Genomic DNA, 24,908 nt, shown 5'->3' with positions numbered 1-24,908 from the left:
CTGAATTAAAGATTGCACAAAACTTTTCAAAGACAAATAAAAAATTTCTTCTGGAGTCTAGCAAACATTTAGCCTTTAACTAGCATAGTTACTATCATAATGATTTTTTTTTAAAACTTATTAATTCACTCAATGTTAGTATTGTCATTTATTGGTATCTCTAATCACCCCTAAACTGAGAGAATAATAAACTGCCACTTCAGTCTGGGATCATATATGGAATAAGGATGGTAGATTTCCTTCCCTGGGAATTTTTAATGAGAAAGATGAGGTTTTATGACACCTCTGAAGCTTGGATTTAAATGTCATGTTTACTTAATTCGTTATATTTAAATTCCCCAGCTATTGTGATGGAATTCAAATTTGCATATTCAGATGAATACTCCAGGCCTCTGGTTACTAGTCCAGTAATTTAACCATTATATTGCTGTAGCCATTTATATCTTTGTATTGTCTGGGATCTCAATGTGCGCAAGTTGCTCCCAATCATATGTTTGAATAATAAATCATTGGCTGTGAAGTTCATGGAATGACCCCTAAATTGTGGAAGATACTATATAAGTACGTGGGAGGCAGTGAGAGCATGGATATGTAGAATGTAAAAAGTTCATTATTCATACTTGGTAAAGTTACAAATAAAAGAGCTAGCTCTTGTCATAATAAATTATCTTGTGACTCTCTGCTTGAGGCCCAGAGAAACTGACTAAGGTAGAGTCACAGAATTATTAGGATTTGGTTAATTTTCAAAACCATATTGACTGTCGTTCTTAGATATGTTTGGGCTGGTTCTGGAGCACTTTTACCTGCTGATCACTTTGTGCAGGTAGTTATAGCTGGAGACTAATTTATGATCCTAGTGGTTAATCACTAAATGGTTTTAAATTAATCATCTCTGGGCAGGTGGTTAATTGGCAGATGGAAACCCATTTGCTGCCGATGGTAGAAGTCACTGAGAAAATCAGATGCAGCAGTTAATACATTGTGTTCTGTGCAACAGTATCAATTTCATAATGCTGCGACCTGCCAGGGCCTTTGTGACTGAACTTGCTGTTCTGCCCTAGTGAAAGAGTACAGAGTGCTGGAGCTGGGGTAGTTTTGTGCTGCTGTGTGCCAGGGGAATACTGGAACAATGTAGTCTTGCTTTCTGAATTAGTTTGTTTCAGTTAAGGCTCTTGGCAAGAATTACACCCAATGTGTCACTATTGGGGCGATGAGGGAAAAGTGTACAGTGGATAAGTGAACCTGTTCCTCATCCATTATGTGCAGGTTGTTTTGGGATTAAATTGATCAAATACAATCAAAACACATTCATTAGGCATTTCCATTTGGGGGTTAGTCAGCTGATGATTCTGTTCTAAAACCTTTCAATGCATTAATAGACCAGAAATGGTGATTCACTGACTTGGGTTTCTCTACAGATCCCTTCTGGTTTGCCTGTCCTTGGCTGTCCCCGATGTTTTAGGATGTCATTGGGCAAACTATTGCCAAAAGAGCATGTGGGTTTGGTCCCTCTTTAAGAAAGGATGTACTTGTCTTGGAGTGTTTCAGGGTTCACTAGATTAACTTAAATGCAGAAAAAGAACTACAGATGCTGGAAATCTGAAGTAAAAACTCAGACAGCATTTGTCAAGAGAGAAAGACAGTTTCAAATTTTGGTCAGTGATCTTTCAGAACTGGAGCTTTCATCAGTTCTGAGGAAAGGTCATTGGCTTAAAATATTAACTCTGTTTCTCTCTCTACAAATGATGCCTGACTTGCTGAGTATTTTCAGCATTTTCTGTTTTTACACTAGATTAATTCCTGAGATGATGGGGTTACCTTTTAGGGCAAGATTGACTGGCCTATGTACTCTGAAGCTTGGAAGAATAGGATATGATCTCACTGAAATTTAAGATTCTGTATGGGTTTGATTAGTTAGGTACAGTGAAGATTTTTCTCTTACTGTGGGAGTTTAGAACTAGGAGGCATAACAAGAATAAGTGTTTTGACCGCTTGAAACAGATGAACAAGAATTTTTTTTCTTAGTTATGAATCATTGTAATCCTCTACTCTGGAGAGGTGTGGATGCTGAATCATTAAGTATATTCAAGGCTCTGATACACTTTTATACTACTAAATGTTGAATTGAGGTTATTGGAATTTGGCAAGTAAATGGAGTCACGTCTGAAGATTATGACTGGGAGTGATGTGGCAGACATTGAAGGGATTTTTTGATAACTTGCTTTCAGGCATGTGTTCATTAATGAACAATTCCCTGGAATGCATGAGCCAAACTGCCAGAAGAAGGAAGGGGTGTGGTGGTGGAAGGGAAGAGCTGTCAGCATGAGTCCACATCTACTGTAGGTGTTTAGAGAAAAATTCTTTAGATTCTATCTTAGCAAAGAACAATGGGTGAAAGATGAGCACCATCATAAGAATTCTTCTCCCTTGCTAAGTTAGTCATAGACTCATTCATGCTTTTTGACACTTTGTGCCACTTAATGCACCAGCCATTTCATTCTACTTTAATCTTACTGAATGGTGAAACTGGCCTATTTCTCCCATTTCTTGTGTTCATTCCCTCCTCGTACATGTGTGAATCAGCCTTCAGGTTTGTTTCTGTCACATCTTCATTCCTTGTACTACTTCAATGCACTGTGTAATGAATTGACCTGTACGATCGGTATGCAAGACAAATTTTTCACTGTACCTCGATACAAGTGACAATAATATATCAATACCTGAACATTCGTACAAGAGCTTTCATTGGTTACCAGCACAATAGGCAAGAAGATGCTCTCAGACCTGTCCTCCAGTAAGTTTTTTTTTTGGTCAGGGTTGGGTCAGTAGTCTTTGTGAAGATTCTTGACTGAGTGAGAAAAGGCAGTATTTTATCTGCCAACTTTTAGAATCTTAATTTGGTAAGAGACTATGAAGAGTGCTAGCAACTTTTTAGAGAATTTTTGGAATGAATCAAATTATGAAGAGATCCAATTGAAGGTTCTTTTCAGTGCTAAGAACAGACCTAGTCAAATGAACATGGAAATAGTAGCGGTCCTATAATTTTTGTGGTTTTAGCATCACTTAGTGCTTTTTGTAATTACCCAGTATAGTATGCTGGACTGCCTTTAACTTCACTTTTACCATGTTATGGTATAGGAGTGAGATATTTTTGTTATGCTTTCACATCTGTTGAGGGTAACATTATGTGAAATCTTATAGGCACCAACAACCCATCAAACCTGTGGCTGTTTTTTGTATGTCATTTCTAATTCAGGGAAGCCTTGCTGAGCTTAGTATTGTCCTCACTAAATTCACATGTAAATACATTCTAGTAAAAACACAAGTAGCAATTAGAAAGTAAATGTTGTGATTTTTGTTGAGTTTCAGAAATTGATTCAGGAATACTCACTGTGTAGTCTTGTCCATGAGGTAATGGTACACTTTAGGACTAGTGGACTCAATGAGATTGGTTCAGCCATGATACACCCTCATCGTCAAATAGTCTGCCAATTCTTACCATGCATAACCATGTTAGAATACTTGGACTGAATGAACTGTGGTAATTTGGCTTTGAGTAAAGGTAATGTAACGCTATTACAGTGCCAGCGACCTGGGTTCAATTCCAGCCGCTGTCTGTAAGGAGTTTGTACATTCTCCCTGCGTCTACGTGGGTTTCCTCCAGGTGCTCCGATTTCCTCCCACATTCTAAAAAGACGTACGGGTTAGGAAGTTGTGGGCGTGCTATGTTGGCTCCGGAAGCGTGGTGACACTTGTGGGCTAACTCCAGAACACTCTAAGCAAAAGATGCATTTCACTGTGTTTGTCGATGTTCATCTGACTAATAAAGAGATCTTACCATAAAATCAGTTAAATTCAGCTCCCATGGTGTAGGTATAATAAATAATGGTATAATAATTACCAGATATATATTTTAAGAAAACACTGTCCAGAATATCTCAACATGTCCTCATATTTGCTTAATTAGCTGATTGCTTCCAGAATGGCAAAAGGCTAGAGTGGAAATTGTTTCCCTGTTTCCCAGAAAACCTGTTCCCTGGTTCCTGATTATTCTCTCAAACTCCTAGCTGATCATTGACCAAGCAGAGAAAACACAGTCCTCACTTGTTCAGCAACTTTCTGCAGCAAGGATCAGAACAGCTACACTCACTGATACACAGACAACCCAGTGCATGTCTACCAATGATGGGGGAGCTGATCCATGAGTTCCTTCTGGAGAACTGAAGGAAAATTCCATTCAAAGTTCAGAAGAAAATTCATAAGGGAGGAGGATTTTGCATTGAATGTAAGTGTTAATAAGTAATACCTCTTATGATATGAAGTTCTTAATTTTGATAACAACTATCACTGAAAAGTGAAGATAAATACCTGCATTAACTCCAGAATCCATCTCTTGACTGAGTGAGAAATTCAGAAACATCTCTGGACAGATGTTGTTTAGTCTGTATAGTCAGGGCATTGGCATAATGCTTTTCATCAATGGACTGGATCTTCTGCAAAGAGGCAAGAGCTTGGTTCCCAGCTGATTGATAGGATACTTCGAATGGTCTAGCTGGCTGGCTATCAAAGTTGTCAAAAGGCCGGTGGCACTGTAAAATGCTATGAAAGCTCTATAACGATTTTTGTTTTAATATCTGAATAGAACATTCTGGGCCTGTGTAGGAATTGGAATGGAGTCTGTGTGAAAGAAGGGCATTGTCACTAGAAATGCAGCAAGTCCTGTGCATGTTCTCTAGTCCTCTGTGAGTAAGCCAACTCTTCTTCCTACTCCCTCTACTCCACCATTGGCTGTTGTTCCTTCAATCAACGTGCCTTTCTCCTGAAAATCACTATCACCTACCATCCAAAATCTCCAGACCTTCTTGTTTGACTGTGCTTCTGTTCTGCCCTGATCTCTGGTTTCTTACACCAATTCAAATTCTGCTCACTCTCCACTGTTCCTAAATTGCAATCTGTAGAATTTATGATGGTGAGCTGTGTGTTATTTTGCCACTTAAGTTCTAAATTTATGGCAGGAAGGGATGTTGTGAAAAACCAGGTGAGTCACAGATTTAGTTCCACTCTTCACCACATCCTGTAAAAACCATTTAGGTTCTTATAAGATTCATTTCATAAATGAAGATATTTTGAATCACTCCAGTGACAGTGGCAAATGAGCAGAATTTGAATTACTGTTGGAGACTAGAGGAAATAATAGAATCAACTCAAAGTGATTTTTGATGGTAGGTGAGGAGGCGACTGGGCAGAAATGTTCAACCAATGAGTTCTGGGGAAAGGCACTGAAGAACTGGCAGCCAATGGTGTCGTTGAGGGAACAGAAATAAGAATTTGCCAATGTGCTGAATGAGGTCACTGTTGTGGGCATGAAATGTGCCTATTCTGGGGCCATGTCATCCTACTTAATAATATAAGAAAGAAGAGCTAGAGTAGGCCATTCAAGCCTGCTTTTCCATTCAACAAAATCATGGCTAATCCTTTACCTCAATAACATTTCTTACCCCTATCCCTTAATTACTCTAATATGCAAAAATCTATCAATCTTGAAATTTGAAACAAGTCATTGATTTGTGTCTCCACTGACCTCTGGGCTAGAGAATTCCAAAGTGAAGAAATTCATCCTCATTTCAGTCATAAATGGGCTTATTTGGAGACAGTAACCCCTAGTCCTAGATGTCTTTGCCAGGGGAAATGTTCTTCCTCTGTCTGTCCTGTCAAACCTTCTTAAGAATTTTGAACTTTTCAGTTTGGTCACCTCTTGATCTTATAAACTAATGTTAGAGGTCTAGTTTACCCAGCTCTCTCCTTGTTTGACAGATTTACCATCCCAGGAATCGGTCTGGTGAATCTTTGCTGTATTCCCTCTATAGCAAATACATCGTTTTTCAGATAAGCTGATGAAAATTGGACGCATGAATATAAGTGTAATCCCTAAGGCCCTACATAATTATAGTATCTTTACTCTTGAAATCAAATCCTCCTGCACTAAAGACCAATATACCATTATGCTTTCCTAACTGCTGCACCTACATGTTAGCTTTCAGTGTCTGAGGTACACGCACACCCAGCTCCCTTTGTTCTGCTCAATTTTTAACAATTAATAAACTTCGTGATAGAGGCTCATAAAATTATGAGAGGCATAGATAGAGGAGACAGCTGGTATCTTTTTCTAGGCTCAATGCCTAACACTGGAAAACGTGCATTGAAGGTGAGAGGGAGATGTGTGGGGCAAATTTTGTTTTACACAGTGGTGGGTGCCTGGAATGCGCTGCCAGGGGTGGTGTTAGAGGCAGATATGATAGAGGTGTTTAAGAAGCTCTTAGGCACATGAATGTGCAGAGAATAAAGAGATATGGACCATGTGCAGACAGAAGGGAAAAGGTGTCATTAGCTTAATTAGTTTGGCATAACATTGTGGGCTGAAGGGTCTGTTCCTGTGCTGTATTCTATTTTTTAAAAAAATATCATAAAACTCTGATAATCTGGCATCCTTGGGACTTTGTGTCAGATTGGCTGATTTTCTGGATTTTTGGATGCATTGCTATTAATATCCTAACACAATTTTAATTCACTTTTTTAGACAATAGACATTATTACAATTAATTTTCCAGCAAACCCAATGAGTTTAATGGGGAGTGTGGGAAACATCACCTGGTGAGCCACATTCCACACCCTCGGGATTTCCAGTTAGCGAATTATCAAGAGTTTTACTGTACAGCACATTTGTGATTCTATTTTTAATTGAAGATGATCTCAGTTTCCCACATGATGTTGCCCACTCACTTGGCTTTGTCCTCTGAGATCACATCATCCTCATCTTTTGTGTCAACAGTAAACGTTACATAGAACAGTACAGCACAGCACAGCACAGCACGGGCCCTTCAGCCCACAATATGCCAACCTATATAAACCTTATCCCCATTCAATCTATCCCCCTTTCCACCTCCCATGTCCCTCTATTTTTCTTTCGTCCATGTGCCTATCTAATAATCTCTTAAATGACCCTATCGTATCAGCCCTTACCACCGCCCCAAGCAGTGCATTCCAGACGTCCACAACTCTCTGTGTAAACAAAAAACCTACCTCTGACATCTCCCCTGAACTTCCCTCCACACACCTTAAACGGGTGATCCCTAGTATTGGCCATTGCCACCCTGGGGAAAGATGATGATTGTCCACTCTGTCTATGCCTCTCGTAATCTTGTATACCTCCAAGTCTCCTCTTGTTCTTCGCTCAAAAAAGAAAGGCCCTAACTCACTCAACCTCTCCTCATAAGACATGCTCTCCAACCCAGGTAGCATCCTTGTAAATCTCCTCTGCACCCTCTCTAAAGCTTCCACATCCTTCCTATAATGAGGTGACCAGAACTGAAAACAATACTCCAAGTGTGGTCTAACGAGAGTTCTATAGAGCTGCAACATTACTTTTCGGCTCTCGAACTCAATCCCCTGGCTAATGAAGGCCAGCACACCATACGCCTTCTTAACCACCCTATCCACTTGTGCGGCAACTTTGAGGGATCTATGGACTTGGACCCCCAAGGTGTCTCTGTTCCTCCACACTGCTAAGAATCCTGCCATTAACCATGTCCTCTGCCTTCAAGTTCATTCTTCCAAAGTTTATCACTTCACACTTCTCCGGATTGAACTCCATCTGCCACTTCTCCACCCAGCTCTGCATCCTGTCTAAATCCCATTGCAACCTACGACAACCTTCTTCACTATCTACTACACCACCGACCTTTGTGTCATCTGCAAACTTACCAACCGATCCTTCCACATCCTCATCCAAATCATTTATAAAAATCACAAAGAGCAGGGGTCCCAGAACAGGTCCCTGCGGAACACCACTAAGTTACCGACCTTCAGGTCGAATGCTCCCCTTCTACAACCACCCTCTGCCTTCTGTGGGCAAGCTAATTTCGAATCCACACAGCCAATTTTCCATTGATCTCATAGCTCATGACTTTCTGAATGAACCTACAATGGGGAACCTTGTCAAATGCCTTGCTAAAATCCATATATACTACATCCACTGCACTACCTTCATCAATTTATCTTGTCACTTACTCAAAAAACTCTATTAGGCTCGTGAGGCACGACCTGCCCTTCACAAAGCCATGTTGAGTATCCCTAATTAGGACTATGCTTCTCCAAATGCTCATAAATCCTGTCCCTAAGAATCCTCTCCAGTAGTTTGCCCAGCACTGATGTAAAACTCACTGGTCTATAATTCCCGGGATTATCCCTCTTACCTTCCTTGACCAATGGAACAACGTTTGCTGTCCTCCAATCCTCCAGTACCACTCCTGTGGCTAGGGAGGACTCAAAGATCATCGTTAATGCTCCAGCAATCTCTTCCCTCGCTTCCCATAGTAACCTGGGGTATATCCTTTCCGACTCCACGGATTTGTCTATCCTAATTCTTTTTAGTAGCTCCATCACTGCTTTCTTAACCTTGATGTGCTCCAACACATTTGCCTGTTTTACGCTAACCTCGCATTCGTCCAAGTCCCTATCCCTGGTGAACACTGAAGCAAAATATTCATTTAGGATCTCCCCTAGCTCTTTCACCTCCAGACACATTTTTTCATTCCACCTTCCCACCTCTCTCCGCCCCCCCCCCCCCCCCCCCCCCCCCCCAATCCCTGAGCAGTCCTACCCTCATCCTAGTATTCCTCTTATTACTCATATATATGTAGAACACCTTAGGGTTTTCCTTAACCTTGCTTGCCAAGGCCTTCTCAGGTCCCCTTCTAGCTCTATTAACTCCCTTCTTAAGCTCCTTCCTGACTACCTTATAACTCTCAAGAGCCCTATCTGATTTTTGCTTCCTAAACCTTAAATATGCTTCCTCCTTCCTCTTGACTGAACCTTCCACCTCTCTTGTTAACCATGGTTCCTTCACCCTACTATCTCTTCCTTGTCTCAGCAGGACAAACCTATCTCGAACCTCATGTAAGTGGTTCCTAAGCAACCTCCACATTTCTGCGGTGCATTTACCAGGGAACATCTGTTCCCAGTTTACAGTCCCAAGTTCTTGCCTTATACCATCATAATTTGCCCTCCCGCAATTAAATATTTTCCCATAATGTCTGCTCCTATCTTTGTTTGTGGTTATGGTAAAGGTCAAGGCGTTGTGGTCACTGTCCCAGATATGGTCGCCTACCAAGAGGTCTTCCACCTAACCAGGTTCATGTAGTCACATTTACTATCTTTCAATGTGTAGGGACCATTCCAGAATGTATAGAATTTTGGGAGATGATAACCAGTGCATCCACTATCACCATAGCCATCAGTTTCAAAATTCTGCGATGTAGATCATCAGGTCCTTGGGATTATTGGTTTTCAGGCTCATCAAATTCTCTAACAGTATTGCTTTACAAATATTTTTTTTCACTTTCCCCATTTGCATTGTGCCCCAAGGCAAGGATAGGCTTTGGTGTCTTCCTCTGAAGGTAGACACAAAGTATTTCTGTGATTTCACTTCCATTTCCTTATTCCCCATTGTAAATTTCCCATTTCTGTAAGTGGCCTACATTTACCCTTGTTATTCTTTACCTTAAGTGCCTATAGAAGCTCTTATGGTGTATTTTTATGTCCGTCACATTTACTTTTTTCCTTTAACCAATTTTTTGGTCATCATTTATTGAAATCTGGAACACTCCCAGTCCTCAGGCTTGCCGCTCTTTCTAGCAACCTAATGAGCCTTTTTGGATTTAATACCATCTTTCTCCTGTAATCCATCAATGAATCACTTTTCCTGTTGTACCTTTGTTGCAAATCATGTACTGTTTCTGTTTCTCTCATTGCACATTCACTCTAAGGCTCTTTAATGTAGTTTCCTAACCTAACCTATCCCATCCTGCCCCTCGTACCCACATAGTTTCCCTTGTTTACATTGAAAATCTTGGTTTCAGACTGAACTACCTCAGTTTTGAACTTGATGTAAAATTCTATCATATTATGGTCATTCTTTCCAAGGGGCCCCTTTCCAACAATTATTAACTAACTTTCTTGTTGTTCAATGCTAGATCTAAAATAGCCTATTCCATAGTCAGTTCCTCAATGTACTAGTCAAGGAATCTTGTATACATTCCAGGCATTGCAAGTACTAATTAAAGTCCCCTATGATTACTATATTACTCTTGTTACATGCACATCTAATTTTCTTATTTATTCTGAACCCTACATCACCACTACTATTCAAAGGCCTATAATCAACTCCCACCAATGTTTTCTGCCCCTGCCTCTGCTTATCTCCATCCAGACTAATTCTAATTCTGTTATCGTGATAAACCAAGCCAAGATCTTTGCTAACTATTGTACAGGTGGCATTTCTTATCAACAGCACAGCTCCATCTCCTTTTTTCTTTTTGCCTGGCCTTTCTGAATATTGAATACCCTGGAATATTTAGTTCCAGATTCAATCACCTTGCAGTACAGGGAATTGCCATTCACCTTCTCAGATACTATGACTCAGATTAGCTGTCACGACTGATGGAAGTCAGGGACCTTTATGTGGTTTGTGGAACAGAAGTTGGCGCTAGAACACAGAGTTGTATGAAGTGCCCAGGCACTCTAGGGTCAGTGTGCAGTGCATTAGAAGTCAGTACACCTTGGATACGCACCTAATCTGGAATGCCAACCTTCTGAGAGAGTGCATGCATGGGTTCAAAGTTCTGACAGTGACATCAGTTTTAATTTTTCTTAATATCTTCAGTAAGTTTGGAGAGATGAAAGATGAGCCTGATGACCTATTACGATAGAAGCTGAAGTTAAGTTGCTATCTACTTGTGTCTTTAAAGTTGTTTGTTTCCTTCTGGCTTTCTTCACCCTTCTGCTTCTGATGGTGTGCAGTTTATCTGTATCTGTAGCTCTCTGTACTTAAGAGACATTTGTCAACTGTAGTCTGTATCATGGGCTCTGGTTTAGAAGGGATGGTACAAGTGCCACTCCAAAGTTCTGATGACAAATCTTGGTTGACATCTGCAGGGCTGAGTGATTGATCCCATATATCGTTATTTGGGTGTGATGTTAAACTAATACCCTGTCTGCTCTGTTGGGAATGTTGAAGATCCCATGCTGAATGGAAGAAATGTTACTGGTGGAACACTGGCTGAGTTGCAGATTACCTCCAGGTACTACTTAGAGTAGGGGAGTTATCCTTGGTGTACTGACTAATATTTAATTCAACGGTTCCTATATGGGTGCACTTGGGGTGAGGGTGAGATGGGACTGACTAGATGATGTCCACAGTGAAGTTAACCTATTAAAACTTGTTGTCTAGGCCTATATGCATTTAAGAGATTCCTTAATTAAGGAAGCAAGTTAATATGATGGAAGCAGTTTTGAGGTTAATTAGACTAATACCTGAAGTGGGCAGCATGCCTTATGAAGAAAGGTTTGATAGGCTTTGCTTGTATCCACTGGAGGCTAGAAGATTAAGAAGGGCCGAATGAAATGTGCATGATCCTGTGGAGTCCAGACAGGATGAATGTGGAGAGGAGGCTTTCTCTTTTTTGGAGAATCTAGAACCAGGGATCACTGTTTAAAAAAAGAGAGCCACCCAATGGAGGAGGCAAGGCAAAATATTCTCTCTTGGAAGATTGAGAGTCTTTGGAATAGTCTTCCTCAAAGTCTCTCAAAGCAAAGACTCTGATTTTGCAGTGGAGATAGACAAATGGGCAAATGGTGAAATATTGATTTGTATAAACAGGAATGGAGAGTTGAGATTAAATTCAGATCAGCCACAATCTCATTAAATGGAGGATCAGGCTTGAGGGGCCAAGTGGACTATTCCTTTTGTAAGTAAAATAAATTGATCTGTATTGCACTCGATATAAAATACTGCTCAAATTGTTGTCTTTACATTGCGCAGACCAAATGCAGATGAGGTGATTGCACTGCAGAACGTTTCTATTCAGTCTGTAGAAATGGCTCCGAACTTCACTTTCTCCTTCTTCCATTCCCATTTGGTCATCTGTCCTCGGCCTCTTCTTATAAAGGTCAATGTAATCTTAAGCAATAGCACTACCATCTTTCATCAAGGCATGGAACAACCTTCCAGGCACAACATTAAGGTCCACAATCTCAGACAATGAACATTTCTACCTTTTCTATTTTAATTTTGATTTCCAACCTCAGTATTGTTTACTGTAATTTTAGAAAATGACTCAACTTCCTTCTTTACACCTTCTCCAGCCTTTTGTTTCTTTGTCCTTGTAGCACCTTTGCACTGATCCAGGTTGTCATTTAATCTCTCCTGCTTTTTACTGTTATTTTTTTCTCCTTTTCCCTTTCTATTAACAGTTGTTTATCTCTTAATTTCTCCCTGTTCTAATGCAAAGCCACTGACCCAGAGCATTGCCTCTGGTTCTCTCCTCACAAATGCTATCTGAACTGGTGTATGCTTCCAACACTTTCTGTTTTTATTTGGGATCTTTTGATCCATCTGGTTCAATTTCTGTACCTGTTAGGCCATCAAATTTGAATTGAAGGAATTTTTGCTACCACCTGATAGAATGGTAATTTGCATCTATAATTGATAGCTATACTACTTTATGCAATTTTTCTTGTTTTCAGTCATGATGTCTTGCCCAACAGCATTAGAGCATTAATGGGCCTTAAACCAAGTTACCACCTCCAAGGTATATTTGCCAATCTGATGCTTATGTAGCGTACCAATTACCTAAAACATCAACTCTACTCCACCATTGCCAGGGCATCGTGTACCTAGACTTTGTTGGTATTGCTAGTAGAAAGTTGTGACCAAACTTATGACCAAATGTTTGGTCAGAGAGAAGTTTTTACAGTGATTTCAAAGAACAAGGAGAGATACAGAGAGGGAAACCCAGTCTGGCACCAAGCAGTTAAAGATATGTGTGCTTGTGCTGAAACATTAAAAATTAACGATGTGTAATCAATCAGAATTATTAAGCATGGTGATATCTGCAGCATGTGGAAGGATTTAAACTTGACTGAGAATTTTAAATCGGAGGCTTTGCCAAATGGAGCCAGTGTAGATTTAGTTACTGTTTATGTTAGCATTCTAGATTATGTTAGCATTCATTTCAAGAGGACTAGAATATAAAAGCAAGGATGTAGTGCTGAGGCTTTATAAGGCATTGATCAGACCACATTTGGAGTATTGTGAGCAGTTTTGGGCCCCACATCTAAGGAAGGATGTGCTGGCATTGGAGAGAGTCCAGAGGTGGTTTATAAGAATGACCCTGGGAATAAAAGGAGCATTTGATGGCTCTGGGCCTGTACTTGCTGGAGTTTAGAAGGATGAAGGCGATCTCAATGAAAGCTACTGAATATTGAAAGGCCTGGATAGAGTGGACATGGAGAGGATGAGTCCAGGATCAGAGCGCACAGCCTCAGAATAGGACAGAGATGAGGAGGAATTTCTTTAGCCAGAGGGTGGTGAATCTTTGGAATTCATTGCCACAGACGGCTGTGGAGGCCAAGTCATTGGGTATATTTAAAGCGGAGGTTGATAGGTTCTTGATTAGCAAGGGCATCAAAGGTTACGGGGAGATGGCAGGAGAATGGGGTTGAGAGGGAAAAATAAATCAGCCATGACCGAATGGCAGAACAGACTCAAAGGACCTAATTCTGCTCCTATGCCTTATGGTCTTATTAGTGAGCACCAGAAACCTGGAAATTGACTAGGAGAATATTGGAGTAATTGTATCTGGAAGTAAGAGTTATGAATGATAGTTTTGGCAACTGGCTGAGGCAGGAACAGAGACCAGTGGTAAAGAAGATGGGTCCTAAAGATCTGTTTGAGGTTTAGAACAATTTGGTTCATCTATAAAGATGGTATCAATGGAAAAAATTCTGCTGTATCAAAATAGGATGGTGGGTGGATAGCCTGATGCTTTGTGAAAGGGGTGGTTAGATAGAACTGGCTGTTGTCATTATCTTTGAATCTGCTTTTGTGTTTTTGGATGATTTTTGCTGATAGGTTTTGTGGATAAGAAATGGGGATCAAGCAAGGATAATCTTTGGAGGACATCAGAGGTAGCTAAGTGGGAGCAGGTTTTGCAGGTGATGATCTGGATTCTGCTAAAGAGATGAGTGGTTTTTAGCAAAATACAAAGAAGCAGGCTGTTATTTGAACTTCGGCATTGCAGTATTATTTGATCTGTCAGCTCTATCCTGCTGAGCTGACCATGAAGTCTCATAATTGCATGCGTAACCTAGTGAATGTTTCTAGTCCTGAGATAATAGCCCCCATAACTACTCTTTGCTTTGATACTTTAAAAGTTAATCACCAACTTCTACCCAAGTGATGAAGACTATTCACTTGTATTGTAAGCTGGTCTTTATCCGAGGGTCTTTGTAACAAAAAAAACATGTCTGGTGAAATATTTGATGTCTTGTTTTTAATCTTACAAAATTTCCTAGATTTGGGAAAGATTCAGTTAGATTATAAAGTTATGGTTGCTATTTTAAACAAAACAGGAAGATGTTAGTAAAACTATTAGTAAACTATTAGTAGGAAACTGTTAGTAAAAATGTGATAGCACAGTACTTAGTAAAATTTGAGGTTTTGAGTCAAAGTAAGCATGGTTTTGTGAAAAGGAAATCATGCTTGGTCAGTATTTTAGTTCTTTGAAGAAGTAACATAAGCTGTATAGAAAGGGGAATAAAGGAGAAGTGGCGGATGTATGATACTTACATCTCTAGAAGGCATTTAGTAAGATGCCACGTCAAAGTCCAAGTCGAGTTCATTGTCAAATGCACAAGTACATTTGTGCACAGGTGCAATGAAAATCTTGCTCGCAGCAGCATCACAGGCACACAGATCACAAGATCACAAGGCATTAGAGGCACAACATTCGCAAGAAAAACATAAATTATACAGAAAAAAACATAATTAGAAGAAAAAATACTAAATCCATTGTAGTGTAAAGTAGTCATAGTGTTGCTATACTGAGGTAGTGATTAGAGTTGTGCAGGTTGATTCAAGAACCGAATGGCTGAGGGGAAGTAGCTATTCTTGAACCTGGTGTTTTGGGACTTCAGGCTTCTGTACCTCCTGCCTGATGGTAGCTGTGAGAAGATGGCATGACCCGGATGGTGGGGATCTTTGAATGATGTTGTCTTCTTGAGGCAGTGCCTCATGTTGATACTTCCTGATGGTGGAGAGGGATGTGCCCGTGATGTACTGGACTGAGTCCACTGCTCTCTGCAGATTCTTGTGTTCCTGTGCATTTGAATTGCCATACCGAACCATGATGCAACCAGTCAGGTTACTGTAGAAAAAGAAAAGCTCATGATATAGGAGACCATATTGGCATGGACGGGAGATTGGCTGGCTAACAAGAATTGGAGATTAGACATAAATGGGTCTTTTCCTGGTTGGCAATACCATGTGCTGCAGGAGTCAATGCTGAAGCCTCAACTTTTTCCATTTTGTATTAATGATTTGGATGAAGGCACAGAAGGCAGATTTGCTGATGAGACAAAGATAGGTAAGAAAGTAAGTTGTGAAGAGGACCTAACGAGACTACAAGTAATACAGATAGGTTACGTGAGTGCACAAAATGGAAAATAATATGAGAAATGTAAAATTATCCATTTTGGCAAGAAAAATGGAAAAAAAAGCATATTATCCCAAAAGTGAGAAATTGCAGAGCTTTGGGGTGCAGAGGGATCTGGATGTCCTGGTGCATGATTTCCAAAAGGCAAAAGTAGGTACAGTAAGTAATTAGGAAAGCTAATAGAATGTTTATTGCTAGGTAAATTGATTACGAAGGAAACTAAGTGATGCTCCAGACATATGGGGCATTGGTGAAGCCATATCCTAGAAAATGGTCTGTATCGTTACTTTCCATAATGTGAAGCTGCGTCATCTGCACGTGCGTCAAGAAAAGTAAATAATTTTGTGTTTATTTTTTATTCACACAAATTCTGTGAGTGAATTTTACTCCACATCTCAGATTTCTGGGTAGTACTTTGTGAATTCTGCAACAGTGAATCTCCATTTACCCAAATGGTTGTAAAGCTGGGGTTGCCTGTATATTGATCTGGAAAATGCCAAAGCAAAACTCTTGAATATATTGTTTTTGAAAATTTCCAAGATTTCTTTTTAACCTCAAGATGTCCTTAAAATGTTTTTTGGGTTAGAGAGTTGGGAGTATAAAAATTGCCTGATTTCTTTTAGGGTAGAGAGAGATCTTTATTAGTCACATGTACATTGAAACACACAGTGAAATGCATCTTTGTTGCGTAGTGTTCTGGGGGCAGCCCGCAAGTGTCGCCACGCTTCCGGCGCCAACATAGCATGCCCACAACTTCCTAACCTGTACGTCTTTTTGAATGTGGGAGGAAATGTCAGAGCTTACAGAGGGATATTGATAGGATGCAGAGCTGGGCTGACAAGTGGCAGATGGAGTTCAATCCGGAGAAGTGTGAGGTGGTACACTTTGGAAGGACAAACTCCAGGGCAGAGTACTGGCTGAGTGGCAAGGTACTTGGCAGTGTGGAGGAGCAGAGGGATCTGGAGGTTCATATTCACAGTTCATTGAAAGTTGCCTCACAGGTGGAAAGAGCAGTTAAGAAGGCCAATGGGATGTTGGCTTTCATAAATGGCGGGATTGAGCTTAAGAGCCGCGAGGTGATGATGCAGCTTTACAAAACTCTAGTTAGGCCACACTTAGAGTACTGTGTTCAGTTCTGGTCGCCTCATTATAGGAAGGATGTGGAGGCGTTGCAGAGGAGATTTACCAGGATGCTGCCTGGATTGGAGAGTATTGAATATGAGGAGAGGCTTAAGGTGCTAGGGCTTTATTCACTGGAAAGGAGGAGGATGAGAGGAGACATGATAGAGGTATATAAAATATTGAGAGGAATAGATAGAGTAGACAGTCAGCGCCTCCTTTCCAGGGCACCAATGCTCAAGACGAGAGGTCATGGCTTTAAGGTTATGGGTGGGAGGTTCAGGGGAGATGTCAGAGGGAGGTTTTAGACCCAGAGAGTGGTTGGTGCATGGAATGCACTGCCTGGGGTGGTGGTGGAGGCAGATACATTGAACAGGTTCAAGAGCTTGTTGGATAGGCATATGGAGGAATGTGAGATGGAGGGATATGCGGGAGGAAGGGGTTAGGTAGTGTGAGGGTGGTCTGATGGACGGCACAACATGGTGGGCCGAAGGGCCTGTTTTGTGCTGTATGGTTCTATGGAAACTGGAGTACCCAGAGGAAACCCACACAGACACAGGGAGAAACGTACAAATTCCTTACAGACAGTGGCCGGAATTGAACCCAGGTCGCTGGCGCTGTAAAGTGTTGCGCTAACCGCTACACTACCGTGCCATAATGGAGTGAACCTGCTTTGCCAAATACTTTGCCCTTCTTGATACTTTTTGCAAGCTATTTTTAATTTTAGTAGAAGGCACAAATTGTATTTGGACACTATTCATTTACGGCAAGTTAATCTGTATGGCATTGACCACAGTTTGTCTAATGTATAATTATGTTTGGTTCTTGTGAGGTCTCAGTTTAGAATCATTATGTGGGGAAATGATCTAGTAGGTCTTGGGACTGGCCAGTTTAACAGCGGTTTGATGAGTAAGTTTGCCACGGACTCTTACGTTGTGGCTCAATCTCAGAAACAAACACAAAATAGGCACCTCTGTTTCATTTGTGTGTACTTTCTCCAACCATGATGTGAAGTGTACTCAAAACTTTGATAACTATAACAGGACCACCTGATGCAGACTGGGTGTGAGTTTTACTTCAGAAAAGAGGCAAAGCATTCAACCCTGAGCTATTGGACAAAGCATTTCAAGCAAACAATCTAGCTTTTAGCTAGGGTAGGAATGGAAACATTGGTTTAACCTCTCTATTCATGGTCTTTGGAAGGAATGGGGCAAGATATTGGTGTCTGGTCACTGTTCCAAGTCTAGTGAAAAGCTTACCTTCTGTGAACTGATCAATGTATAATTAGGCTCTCCTATAATGTTGCCTGTTGGATGAAAGTGAATGGAATTGGGGAAGAGATGGACAAAACCTGTTTAGTATAGTTTGAACTGATTGCACCTCTGTACTCCATTATTGTAACTTTTCTGTATCCAGAACATCGTGGGATGGGTTGGGCTTAATTAACTCTATCAATTAACATTTTGGGCCCAGTACACGTGGATACGTTCTCCTTAACAGCAATGCTTTCTTCAATGGATAACTTTTGTTATTGTCTTTATTGTCTAGTCATACAAGGACATTTACTAATGTGAATGGCACTCCTCAGTGTAACCCCTATACAAGGTGGAGAAATGTTGCTCCTGTTCTCTTGCTGCCCGTGTTAGAGAGCCAGACAAGTTTTCCAGAGGCCTGGACTAACAATTGAAAAAGCCAAGTTCAAATCCTGCCATGGCAGCTGTGGAACTTAAATTCAATAATTTTTCCTTAATCTTAAATAATTTGGAGTTCTTGAAAACAACTGGTGATTTATAATGAGCACAAAATTGCCAGATTGTTGCTTAAAAAAAAATCTTAATTATAATATTAATGTGCTTCCAAGAAAGAAAACTGCCATTCTTACCTGGTCTAACTGTTGTGTGACTCCAGACCCACCAATGTTGTTGACTATTAAGTGCCCTGTAAAAGGTTCAGAGACAGATGGGGATTGTCAATAGATGCTGTCCTTGTTGACAATGTATAGATCTCAAAAAAAGAATAAAAATAAAGTTCACCATCTGGGTGTTTGACGGGCTTTACTGTATGTGAATTGACTGAGAAACAAAGGACTGCAGATGATGGAATCTAGATGAAAAACACGATGATGCTGGAGGAACTCAGCAGGCCAGGCAGCATCCGTGGAGAAGAGCAGGCGGTCAACGTTTCGGGTCAGGACCCTTCTTCAGGACTAAAGATGGGAAAATGGGAAGCCCAATATATAGGAGGGAAAAGCAGAGCAGTGATAGATGGACAAAAGAGGGGAGGCGGGATCGGCTTGGAGGTGGTAGGTAGATGCAGGTAAGAGATAAGTGATAGGCAGGTGCGGGGGAGGAGGGGAGAGCAGATCCACTGGGGGGTGGGCGAAAGGCAAGGGAAGAAGAGAAGAAGCATGGTGGGGGATTACCTAAAGTGGGGGAATTCAATATTCATGCCTGATATGAATTAACTGATATGTTTATAAAGTAACTCGATGCTCTTAAGTGTTAAAAGTATTGTTCAATTTTTGTTTTGCTTTCTCTTCTGGATAAGCATGTGAACCGTGATAATACAGAAAACTGTGGTTTTCTTGCAGCAAGTGGAACATTTTAAAATCCCTTTAAGTGGAGATAATTCCAAATTTATGGCCATCCAGTGCAATCCAGTCTGCAATACTGTTTAGCTGCAGTGCAGTACTATTGTTCAAAGGTGTCTATGCTCTTCCTTGATTCCCCACACCCCCTCCCTCCCCCAACCATCCAAATGTTGTGCTGTTTAAGATTAAGCACTAACTGTAAATATGGAAAAGATCATATGTGGTTCAAACAACCATAGAGAAACCTTTCTGGCCTACAGTTTATACCTCGACCAAAGCAGATTAGCGGGTTATTGATCATGGTAGGATCTTGCTGTGGATGTACTGCTTACTGCATTTGTTTACTTTGCAGCAGTCACTGCACTATAGAAATAATTTGAGCCCTTTGAAGCTGTAAAAGACATTGTAGAAATGCAGATGTCGTTCTTTCCCTGTGCAACTGCAGCTAGTATCTTTTCCACCACTAAAACTGGGGTGCCAGGCCATCTGGTATTCTTGAAGTGTAATAAGTAGCAGCTGGGAGGAATTATTGTTTATCTTGTTCAATTGCAATAATTTGCACTTCTTTTCTACATCTTTCCAGCATTCCAGCATTACCGATACAGCTGAATGGTCCGAACAATGTGTTCCCAGCATTTGCAGGTAATTGTTTATCATGTTATTAAAAATATATAAATATTCAATAAAGCTAAAGAGCCAGATCAAAAGTCTTCTGCCAAAAGATGAAAGTGACTGCAGTAGTTCACATCGTGCACACACATCTGATGTCAAGCAGCACAATCTGATACCTGAATGCTAAATTAGCTCATTTCAACTTGGACAATTTTTAGGGATGCTAAAGTTGGCTTCAGCAGTTTGAGAGGAGGGAATGAAATAAGATCAAGGATTCCTTTTGATTCTTGATCACTTCATGTATATACACGTAAATGTCCATCAAGGACAGCGTCAGGCTCAGTTGCCTGTTAGTGTTTAATAAATACTGATTTGTGTGAGGTACCACTTTGAGCTTGGTATTCAGTAATATGTTTTTATTGGCCCAGTAAACCAATGAAGGAAGCTGAAAGATAATGTTTTCTCATGTCTGAATTATATGCTAAATAGAGTTTAAATGAAAGGACTATTCTCTAACTCAATAGACCTTGATTCTCTAAGACTAGATTTAAACTCTATATGAATTTGTGCTGTCACACAAAACGAGCAAGGAGGAGAGGTAGGAAACGTATCACCTTATTGTAGCTGGTCTCCTGAAGGCAAGAGTCTAGGTGATTTCAGTTCAGTTTCCACTGAAGGTGAGCCTAAAGAATAAAATTCACCATCTTTCCTAAGGACTGAAGGATGTGGGAAATAGAAGTGGGACAATAAAGTCTAAGAAGGTGGAAATGCCTGCACATTAAGAGTTTATTAGTTCCTTGCATTGTATTTGGTCTATGCTAAACTTTAGAATGCTTGATAGTGTCATCAACTGCTAAAGAGATATTTTCTGTTATATTTTTGCTGCAGTCTCTCCATTTGAATTTGCTACATAGAGGCATTCCCACAGAGTTTGTCTGAAATTGATTGAAAAATTCAATTAGTTATTCTTCATTACTGAACCTGTTGATTAGTTTGCTATTTCTTGTATTGCTTGCTTGCAGAGAACCATAAATCTGGTGTCCTAAAACTAATGTTCTGGTGTGTGATTTTCCCCACCCCAACCTCCATTCTTAAATGGATCAGTTTGTCAAAAAGTCAAAGTACTAAGTATTCACGCAATGTAATTCCGGGGCTTTTGCTATTGAGCCCAGCAAATTAAATGATGTCAATAAACAATGGGTAATATTGTCATTTTCCGTGGCTGCAAAGAATTTGTAGGAAAACTAGAAATTTAGAACAAACTCAATTCATTGTTCAAATTGCAAAGAAGTCCTATTTCAGTGCAGAAGTAACATGGTTACCAACGTAAAATCTGTATCACAAAAATGTTTTCTGAAGCAGCAGCTTGATTTTTGGAAGCAGCTTTTTTTTGATTCACTGATATTTTATGACTCATTATGTATCATTGTTGGAAGATCTTGGCTTAAGATAGCAAGACATCAATGTCAGGGGATTGGTGAACCAGATTTGTGTTTATTATAAATAAATCACTTGGTTACAGTTCCACTATTCAAATATGCCATTGAAAAATTGTTTCAAACTATGATTTGAAATTAATGAGATGTAAGTGATCAGTAAATTTAAATTTCAGTTTTAATAGATTGTATGCAATTAAGGTGATTCTAGCATCTGAGAGTAAAACTGAATACTTGCTAGAATATGTGCAATACAGCACTGCCTGGTAGCACTTATAGTGGCACAGAAAAGCAGATGAGATGATTCTGCTACAGCTCCAGGGCTGGGAGGTGCCATTAGTCTGATTCAAGGAGCGAGAGAAGCACCAGATTATACTAGCAGAAGAAAATCTAGTCACTGTGTCCATTTCCAAGCATCTTGGATCTTTCCCTTTAACTACATTCTCTACACACTTTGAATCAGTTGGCTTAATTTTATAGCGTCTTCTCCCAAAAATGGAGGTCTCATTGGAAGTGTGCTCTGATCTGATCAATGCACTAAAAAAAATCCCTGCATAACCTCAGCAGATTAAATCAATTAGCTGGTACATTGATGTATTTAGTTGTTTTAGAATCCTCCTCCAACCAACATTGCAAGTGATAAATTTAAATGCACTATGATTCATTGATGCATCTGTTGGATCACAGGCTGGAAATTTTGGTGATTCATCTATAAACCTACAGGGTAAGGATTAATTAGCGATTTATCAAAAATTAAGGTAAACAGTTAATGTTTATCAGTTTTCACATACATAACCCTGTACATATTGGACAGATAGTGGAGGGCAGTATTCTTGTAGTTTTAACCCTTTCGTTATCAATATCCTGACTGAAAAGGGTGTTAGACAGCATCACTGTCTTGCCTGTTGCTTGCTGGTCTCTTCTGACCAAAGCAAATTGCCTACTTTAAGTAAAGTCAGATTCTTGTCATGGACTTCAGCCAGATGACGTTTTGCTGTCTTAACACCTTTTTGAAGCAGTTTCTGTCAAAGATTATTGATCTGTTTTTCCCCACTTTTTCATTATAAAGTTGTAAGCTTAAAAGTTTCTATTTTTCTAGTTTTGCACAGTTTCATAGAGGCAATATTTTAATGTCCAACAAATTACATTAATACCCTATCTTCACAGTATATGCCAACATATCTACATTACTCTTTTTAAAAACAATTTTTTTCCCCAACCATTAAGAAGAATTTGATCAGCTTCTGATTTTTGCATGTTTTACTTTGGCTTATTCAAACAAATCCATGCTTGAATTGCTTCTTAAACAATGTGTAGACTTGACAATTCAATTTGCAGTAGCCTTCCTCGAGACTCTGCAAATAAGGTTGTCTAGAACTCTGCTTGTATCCCAGCTTGTGTTCAAATCCTGTTCCCCCACTCTTGTGGTTGATGACCTGCATTGGCTATAGTTGAGCAATGGCTCAATTTTAAAATTCCCTTCAACAGAGAACATTTTGGGTTGGAGACCCAGGGTCTGACAAAGGGAATCCAACCTGAAACTTTAACTCTGATTTGCTTCCCCCAGGTGCAGCCTGTCCTGCTGACTATTCCCTGCATTTTCTGTTTTTGTTTTGGATTTCTGGCATCTGCAGGTTTTTATTTGATTTTCATTTTAAAAGTCTCTTCCTTGTTTTCAAACACCTCCTTATCTGTACAACCTTCAGTTCTTTATCAATGCACTTTCAATTCTGTGGTGGTCTTTGTGACTTTTATCACTCCATTGGTGGCAGTGCCCTCAGATGTCAAGGCCTTGAAGATCCAAAATTTCCTTCCTAAAACTTCTTGCGTTATTCTTTCTTGAAAGGTGCCCATTAAAGCCAACCTTTGGTCAAGCTTTTGGTCATCTCCATGTTGCTCAGATAGTATTTGATAATGTTTGCGTGAAGCACTTTGAGATATTTTCTGCATTGGGTGCTGTATAAGTAGAAGTGTTGGTGGACCCTTTCAAATTTTGATAACTGACTTTCAAAGATCAAGCATTTACTTTGAAAATATATTGTGTAAAAACAAGATTATATCAATCAAATGTGAATTTGCTCTCTTAAACTTTGTCAAGATTAGTTGTTAAGTTTGTAAAAATACTTTTCACCCTTCTCTGTTTCTACAGTCACTGACTTCATTAAGTCCTGAGCTCAAAAAATGATGTTTTGAATTATCTACATATTGCATTACAGTAGCAGGAGACACAAAAAGTAGGGAAAATCTTCTTCACACATTAACATTCAGAAAAATTTCAACCTTCGTAGAAATTTGCTCCAGGTGTGAAAAATCTAAAAGAAATTTGAGAGGAAATTCTTCCAAATGCCTCCTCATGACCAATTAATTTTCAATTGCAAATTTAATTGAGCAAGGGTGTGGGAACAGTCCTACAGGGAGCTCCCACGCTGAATATAAAGGATGAAGACATTGATTTTTCAAAAAGTGAATGCCGTGTAGAAGGGATACAAGCCACAGTGCTTTGTGAGAAATTTGAATATAGGACCTGCTTGGACATTGATGCTTTTATACTTTATTGCAAATTCTAAATAGCTATTTCGTTCAGAACTACGTCTGTGTTGCATTAAAACACTTATCTGAACTAGTATTTCCCAGCTAAAATGGTATCCCATTGTTTCTGCTGCTGTTGCCCTGGTAGCCACACAGGCTTGTCTACTTATTCTGTGGGGTTTTGTTCACTTAGTCTCTTTCAAATCACTGGTGAGGTGAAGGGGCCTATAATGTCAGACTAATTTTACTTCCACTTTTTGTGTCATGAATTAATTTTGTCACTTGGTGATTTTTGATTTTGAGTTCTGTTGACTTTCTTTTATTTCCTCTGGTTCCTTTTTTAATTTACTTTTGTGTGCTCTATTTTGTTTTTTTTTACACACCACTCCCCCTGTGCATGCTGATGACCACTGAACCTTTAGGCATGACCGCAATTCTGATGTGTGCTGCTGGACTGCCTGTGTGCTTCACCCGCGCAACTAAACCCGTAGACAATGCTGACTCAAGGAAAAGGGATAAAAAGCTCAGCACTGCCCGAGATAAGTCATTTAAGAGATCGAAGAAAGTGTCCAGAAAAGGTAGTTAAAAAAAGATTTCCTATTTACTTCCAGTATTGATCTGTTTTCTTTTGCCCATTGGGGAGAAGTTTTAAGCTTGGTATGGCATGATTTTTTTTATCCTTGTTTTTCTTATACTTTGCTTCAAACCTGTACTTGAAATGATTCTAACATTTAATAGCAGTATTGGCTGGTGCAGTTTTGGGACTAAAGTTTCAGGCATCAGACCAGTTGTGTTGGTACATTAATTTTTATGCAATTATTTTAATATAGCTATTAATCCTGCCATGACACTATAATGTAGAATTAAAATGATGGAAAGGTTCAATATGTCACATGTTACCCTGCCTGAAATGTTAACTTGCTGTCAATCAAATTCATTTCTAGCAATGCCTGTATTCAGCCTCCCTGTATTCCACCAAAAGTTCAAATGTTTGCATGTGACAGCATTAAATTTGGAGATAAAAATGCCTACTTCTGTTTAATTATATTTCTTTCCATGTCACATAAGCAA

General features: G+C 39.8%; 1 protein-coding gene across 2 annotated transcripts in view; it reads left to right on the top strand.

Moving 5' to 3' along the window:
• The window catches only part of dtx2 (deltex 2, E3 ubiquitin ligase), a 48,967-nt gene that overhangs the window by 10,812 nt on the left and 13,247 nt on the right, over positions 1-24,908 (top strand). Inside the window, exons 3-4 of one of the 2 annotated variants that reach the window (XM_052035422.1) lie at positions 19,844-19,902; positions 24,260-24,415. In XM_052035422.1, the coding sequence (XP_051891382.1) occupies positions 19,844-19,902; positions 24,260-24,415 (215 nt within the window). The remainder of the gene's footprint in view (positions 1-19,843; positions 19,903-24,259; positions 24,416-24,908) is intronic. The other variant, XM_052035423.1, reaches the window with a different exon arrangement.

This window comes from Pristis pectinata, chromosome 21, assembly GCF_009764475.1.
Source record: "Pristis pectinata isolate sPriPec2 chromosome 21, sPriPec2.1.pri, whole genome shotgun sequence".
NCBI classification, from domain to species: domain Eukaryota; kingdom Metazoa; phylum Chordata; class Chondrichthyes; order Rhinopristiformes; family Pristidae; genus Pristis; species Pristis pectinata.
This window is presented reverse-complemented; position numbering and strand designations above follow the sequence as displayed.